At 36.8% G+C, this 7390-nt stretch overlaps 1 protein-coding gene across 1 annotated transcript; it reads right to left on the minus strand.

The window, feature by feature from the left end:
• Positions 1-5496: 5496 nt before the first annotated feature.
• Positions 5497-6513, minus strand: LOC123785132 (olfactory receptor 4S2-like). Its single transcript, XM_045786843.2, has one exon. It carries the CDS (start codon positions 6511-6513, stop codon positions 5497-5499), a length of 1017 nt encoding a protein of 338 aa, XP_045642799.2.
• Positions 6514-7390: the final 877 nt, after the last annotated feature.

A 7390-nucleotide genomic window follows, 5' to 3' on the forward strand; every position in this document is an offset into this window, starting at 1 on the left:
TTGCCAAAGGCATCATGCCATAAAGCTGGGCATGGGCCACAGAAAGTGGGGACTGATCATTGATTGCGCAGAATGGAGAACTAATTGGCTCTTTTTCTTCCCTTGATGATGATTGTAGCAGCAGAGAACTTTTTCTGCTAAATGCAGAGAGGCCAGTATCTGAGTTGTAGAGAGTTAATGGAAACAACTGAGAATAAACACATGGTTTCAAACAAGCTATTATGATCATTTTTACATCTATGTTTGCACACCTGCTTTTTTTGTTTGTTTTTTTTACTTGATGTATTTTGAAGCTCTTTCAGTATCAATATACATAGCCTGTACCATCTGTATGAGTCACTTTGAGCTGCTGTAACAAATACCATACTGAGTGGGTTAAACACCATAAGTTTAGTTTTCATAGTTCCAGAGGCCAGAAGTACAAAAATTAAGGTGCTGGTGGATCTGGTTCCCTGGAGAGGGCTCTCTTCCTTCTTTGCAAAGCTGCCTTCTGCTGTGTCCTCACAGGACAGGGGTCTGTGTGGGGGACACAGTGTTCTATCTCTCTTCCTCTTCTTAGAAGCCTGCTAATCCCATCAAGAGGACCCTACCCTTATGACTTCATGTAACTCTAATTGCCTTCCAAAGGCCCCATCTCCAAATACCATTTCATCACAATGAAGATTAGGGCTTCAACCATATGAATTACTGGGAGACAATTCAGTCCACAGCACACTTTTTTTTTTAATTTCTTTAAATTTTTTTTAAAATTTCAGATTTATTGAGATATAATTGACAAATAAAATTGTAAGATATTTAAACTGTACTATGGTGATTTGGTATACATATACATATTCATTGTGAAAGGATTCCCCCGTGTAGTTACTGATACAGCCATCACCTCACAACCGCACATAGTTGGGGGTGGTGGTGTGTGAGAACATTTAAGTTCTACTCTCTTAGCAAATTTCAATTATACAATACAATGTTATCAACTATAGTCACCACATTTTACATCAGATCCTCCGACCTTATTCATCTTGTAGCTGAGTTTGTTCCCTTTTCTCAGCCTGTCCCTAAATTCCCCCATGCCAGCTCTTGGCAACCACTTTTCTACTCTGTTTCCATGAGTTTGACTTAACTTTTTTTTTCTTTAGATTCCCCATATAAGTGATACCATGCAGTATTTATTTGGCTTATTTGGCATAATGCCTCCAGGTCTACCTGCATTGTTGCAAATGAAGGATTCCCTTCCTTCTTACGACTGAACAATATTCCACTGTGTATTTTATACCACATCTTCCTTATCCATTCAACCATTGATGGATACTTAGGTTGTTTCTTTGCTGGGAGGTGTTTGATTACTGATTCAATCTCCTTACTAGTAATTAATTTGTTCAGATTTTCTATTTCTTCATGATTCAGTCTTGGAAGATTGTATGTTTCTAGGAATTTATCCATTACTTTTAGATTGTCCAATTTGTTGGCATATAATTGTTCATAGTAGTCTTTGATAATCCTTTGTATTTGTGTGGTATCATTTGTCATTTCTAATTTTTTATTTGAGTCCTGTCTTTTTTTTCTTCATAAGTCTTGCTAAAGGTTTGTCTATTTGTTTTTTCAGAAAACTACTTCTTAGTTTCATTGATCTTTCCTATTGTTTTTAAAAGTATCTACTTCACGTGTTTCTGCTCTGATCTTTGTTACTTCCTTCTTTCTACTAATTTGGGGTGTTGTTCTTCTTTTTCTAGTTTTCTGAGGTATAAAGTTAGGTGGTTTATTTGAGATCATTGTATTTTCTTAAGGTCAGTATTTATCACTATGAACTCTCTTAGAAGTGCTTTTGCTACATCACATACGTTTTGGTATGTTGTGTTTCTGTTTCCATTTTGTTGTCTCAAAGATATTTTTAAAATTTCTCTTTTAATTTCTTCTTTGACCCATTGGTTATTCAGCAGCATATTGTTTAATCTCCATATATTTGTGAATTTTTCAGTTCTCTTCTGTAATTAATTTCTATTTCATACCATTATGTGGTCAAAAAAGATGTTTGATGTGATTTCAGTCTTCTCAAATTTAGTAAGCCTTGTTTTGTGGTTTCACATATGATCTGTCCTGGGGAACATTCTGTGTGTGCATGAGAAGAATGTGTATTCTTTTGCTGTTGGATGGAATGTTCTGGAAATGTGTGTTATGTCCTGATGGTCTAACATGTAGTTTAACTCCATTGTTTTCTAATTGATTTTATGTCTGGATGATCTATTCATTGATGAAAGTGGGGTACTGAAGTCCCCTACTATTATTTTATTGTCGTTTATTTCTTCCTTCATGTCTTTTAATATTTGCTTTCTATATTTAGATCCTTCTATGTTGGGCGCATAGATATTTACAAATGTTGTATCCTCTCATTAGATTAACTTCTTTATCATTATATAATGATCTTCTTTGTTTTTTATTATAATCTTTGGCTTAAAGTCTATTTTATTTATGTAAGTATAGCTACCCCTGCTTTCTTTTGGTTTCCACTTGCATGGAATACTTTTTTCCATCCCTTCACTTTAGGTCTGGGTGTGTCATTAAAGCTGAAGGGAGAATTTTGTAAGCAGCTTATAGTTGGGTCTTCTTTTTTAATCCATTCAGCCACTCCATGTCTTTGATTGGATAACTTACTCCATTTATATTCAGAGTAATTATTGATAGGTATGGACTAACTATTGTCATTTTGTTAATTGTTTCCTGGCTCTTTGTAATTCTTTTGTTCCTTTCTTCTTGTTGTGTTCCTTTTTTGTGATGATTTTCTGTACCGGTGTGCTTAGATTCCTTCCTTTATCTTTTGTGTATTCATTACAGGTTTTTGCTTTGCGGTTACCATGAAATTTACATAAAACATCTTGTATTTATAGTAGTCTACTTTAAGCTCATACCAACTTAAGTTCAAATATATATATTAAAGCTCTATGTTTTTACTGTCCACCCATTTTATGTTTTTTATGTCACAATTTACATCTTTTTACCTTCTGTAGCCATTAACAAATTATATTAGTTATGGTTAGTTTTAGTACTTTGTCTTTTAACCTTCATACTAGAGTTATAAGAGATTTACCTACCACCATTACAACACTGGAATATTCTGAATTTAATTGTATTTTACTTTTGCCATCGAGATTTATACCTTCATATGCTTTCATGTTACTAATTATTGTCCTTTCAGTTTATTTTGAAGAACTCCCTTTAACATTTCTTGTAAGGCCGGTCTGGTGGTGATGAGTCCTTTAGCTTTTGCTTGTCCAAAAAACTCTTTATCTCTTCTTCAATTCTGAAAGACAGCTTTGCCAAGTCGAATATTCTTGGCTGGCAGTTTTTTTTTTTTCTTCAGCACTTTGAATATATCATGCATTCCCTTCTGGCCTGCATAGTTTCTGTGAAAAATATGCTGATCATCTTATGAGGGTTCTTTTAATATGTAACGTAGTGTTTTTCTCTTGCTGCTTTAAAGATTCTTTATCTTTAACTTTTGACAACTTAATTATAAAGTGTCTCACTGTGGGTCTCTTTGGATATATCTTATTTGGAACTGTCTGAATTTCCTGGATCTGGATGTCTATTTCCTTCTTCAGGCTAGGGAAGTTTTCATTATTTATTTGAATAAGCGTTCTGCCCCTTTCTTTCTCTCTTCTCCTTCTGGGACCCCTGTAATAAGAATATTGGTCTCTTTGGTGATATCCTATAAGTCCTTTATGCTATCTGTTCTCTTTTCCATCCTTTTTTCTTTTTACTCCTGTTTGGATGAATTCCACTCCCCTATCTTTGAGTTCACTGATTCTTTCTTTTACTTGATGTGGTCTGGTATTAACCTCTATTGAATTTTCCAGTTGAGTTTCTGTTTTCTTTAGCTCTGTGATTTCTCTGGTACTTTCTTATATTTCCTTTTTGTTGAAATTCTCACTTTGTTTATGCACTGTTCCCGTAACCTTGTTGAGCATATTTATGAACATTATTTTGAACTCTTTATCAGAAAAATCACTTAATCATTTCATTAAGGCCAGTTTCTGAGGTTTTATCTTGCTCTTTTGTTTGGAACATATTCCTCTGTTTTTTTTTTTTTTTTTTTTTGACTCTCTGTTGGTTTCTGTGCATTAGATAAAATAGCTACCTTTCCCGGGCTTTTAAAACAATTTATTTATTTATTTATTTATTTATTTATTTATTTATTTATTTATTTATTTATTTATATTATTATGTTCAATTAGCCAACATGTAGTACATCATTAGATTTTGATGTTTTCACCTCTCCTCGTCTAGATGAGGTGGTGTTTTGTAGGGAATGAACCTAATCATTCAATCTGGTCTGAGCTTTTGGTTGTCTGTCAAACCCGTGTGCAAGATGTTTTTTCTGTGTTTAGTGGCCTTCAGTAGATGAGGGTGTGCCAAGACCTGTAAGTATCTCAAAACGGAAGATCTCATCAGCTCCAAGAAACAAATTGAAAGATCCTCAGGCAACAACTTTAAAGGAAGGAAATAAGTCTCTTTCAGGGAAAGACTGGGAAATGGTCATTTCTTGGGTGGGGGGGCCTAGCTCATTTGATGTAGTCCTATGGGACCAGTGAATTCAAGCTCCACTGCCCACCAGAGTCAGGTGATTGAAGGGGGCATACTCTGGGGAGAAACATCAAAAGCTTGGGCACCAGGTGTATATATAAGCTCTTACCAGGGAGATACTGATGACCTGGAATAGGCTTGAGGAAGGGGGAGATGGTGTCCACTGGCCTTCTTGGTTTCTGGGGAGGATTGAAGTCAGCCTCCAGATGTGTGTTAAATCAGAAACTGACCCTTAGGTATCAGCTTTTAAAGTATGCAGATAAGCCTCTTTCAGGGAAAGACTTGGATATAGGCATTTTTTTCTGCTTCCTCTGGCTAACCCTTGGGGGAATAGTCACATTGTATCCTCATGAGCCCATTAAGAACTGTTTCTTTGCTATAGTTTTGTGGGTCTCATGGGTGCAAGTCATGTTGGCTTTCAGAGCTCCTTACCATTGACAAAATGCTTCCAACTTTATTTCCATCTCATGCAATTCTTTATATAACCCTGGGAAGTGGTAGGAAATGTAGTTTTATCTCCATTTTAAAATAAAGGATAGCAAGGTCAATGTCAACATTTGTTTTTGGTATCATTCCTTTATGTTTTAGTATCATTCCAAATTTTGATAATATTTCTTTATGTTCCCTTATTAGTATATATATACCTGACATTCCACATCACTAGACATTATTGCTTAGAGGCAACAGTACCATATGTTATGAAATGGACTGTGTTTGGGTGTCAGATTTCTCTGCACAAACAGTTAATCCACCCAGGAGAATATCTTCATTCATTGGGTGAATTAATTCACCCAATGAGAATATCTCTTTGCCTAAAGTCAAACTACTAGTAACTGGTAGAATAGGCCCTTCAAACTAGGTCTTTCAACTTCAAATCCAAGACTATGCTGTATTATACTGTATCTCATGGGATAAGATTTAAGGGCTGATAGTTGACTTCTTCCCAGCAACCCTTGTGGAAACTGGTACAACTGGGGCTATACCAATCCCACTGAGCTTCACACCAGAATCTCTCTTTTTTCTGTCCAACAACCTCTCCATCCACAGTCTCTTCATGGCATTTTTCACTTCCATGTTTCTCAGGGTATAGATCAGAGGGTTTAACATGGGTGTGATGATGGTATAGAACACAGCCACCATCTTGTCCTCAGTGAAAGTGGTGGAAGGTCTTAGGTACATAAAGACACAGGGGACAAAAAACAACATCACCACTATGATGTGGGAAGCACATGTGGACAAGGCCTTGCGCCTCCCCTCTGATGAACGGGTCTTAAAGGAAAGCAAGATGACAATGTAGGAGCCCATAAGAATGACAAAGCTGCTCAGGGAAATCATGCCACTGTTGGCTATCACAATGAGCCCCACCACGTACGTGTCTGTGCAAGCCAGCTTCAGTAAGGGGTGGACATCACAGAAATAGTGGTCAATCAGGTTGGGGCCACAGAAAGGCAGTTGTACAGTGAGGATGGTCTGGATGAAGGAATGCACAAACCCTCCTAACCAACAGGTTACCACCATTACAGAGCAGACCTTCCGGTCCATAATGGTCATATAGCGTAGAGGCTTACAGATAGCCACATACCTGTCATAGGCCATCACCGTGAGAATGAAGATCTCTGTGCAGCCAAACAGATGGGAGAAAAAGAGCTGCACCATACAACCAGCAAAAGAGATGCTCTTGACTTTGGCTTGGGAATCAACAATCAGCTTGGGGGCTGTAACAGAGGAATAGCAGATGTCCACAAAGGAAAGGAAGCTAAGGAAGAAGTACATTGGAGAGTTGAGATTTGGACTCCTTTGAATGGTCATTATAATGAGAAAATTTCCAGTCATGAGTATGATATAAAAGAATGAGAACAAAAAGGAGCATAGTTGCTGTACTTTCTCATTTTGGAAAAGACCCATGAAGATAAACTCGGTAACATTATTTTCCATGGAACCTCTGAAGTTCACAGGAGAGAAATATAGTGTGACTTTACCTATAGGAAAAAAAAAATAAGAAGGATAATTAGATTTGGGCACATGGTATCACAACATTGTTATTTTTTAAAAAAATTATTCTCAAAATTTCTTTCTCACTTTGAGGAAGTAGTTTGGGTAAAGTCTGCTTCTTAAAATTCCAGGGATGGGGGAGCAGGTGGGAGGAGAGACAGACAGACAGACAGAGAGAGAGAAAGAGAAAGTCTGACAGGCTTTAAAGAGATTTAGGAATGTGATCTAGGCTGTCTTTTTAAGCATCAATTGCCTGAATCATTGTTGCTCCAGAATTTAAATTAAATCTCTTTCTTAAATCAAGGATCCAAATGGTAACTTCTAGTTTCTTTACTTGAAGATGCTTTTCATCCATTTTCCAGTTGGTGTATGTAATCTACAAAAGTAAGCACAAACACACACACACACACACACACGTACACATTTGTGATCATAAGTATGTAAGTCTTAAAATGTGCACTTTGAGTCAAACCTAGGATGTAATTAGCCTTTTTATGAGACCCCTTGGCCTCCCAAATTCCTGACAGACTGACTGGCTTTGTCATATTTTAGATTATTCCAGGACTTCACACTTTGTCCCTTCTCACATGTCTAAAAGTTGGGAAACATGCATAGAGTCTTCATGAAAAGGGGCTACCATCTGCAAGATGCTCAAGACTTCAGATCCTAGTTGACATTAGTTGTTATAAAATGTGGGAGAAAATTACTCTCGAGTAGGTTTAGATCTTTTAGATCTTAACAGTGACCAACTGTGTTCTGGGGCAAGTTACTTACATTGATAGAGACCCAGTTTCTCTGGCTGTTGGTGTAGCTGCTGCAT

Source organism: Ursus americanus, chromosome 24 (assembly GCF_024610735.1).
Source record: "Ursus americanus isolate L20-20 chromosome 24, mUrsAme1.1.p, whole genome shotgun sequence".
Lineage (NCBI taxonomy): Eukaryota > Metazoa > Chordata > Mammalia > Carnivora > Ursidae > Ursus > Ursus americanus.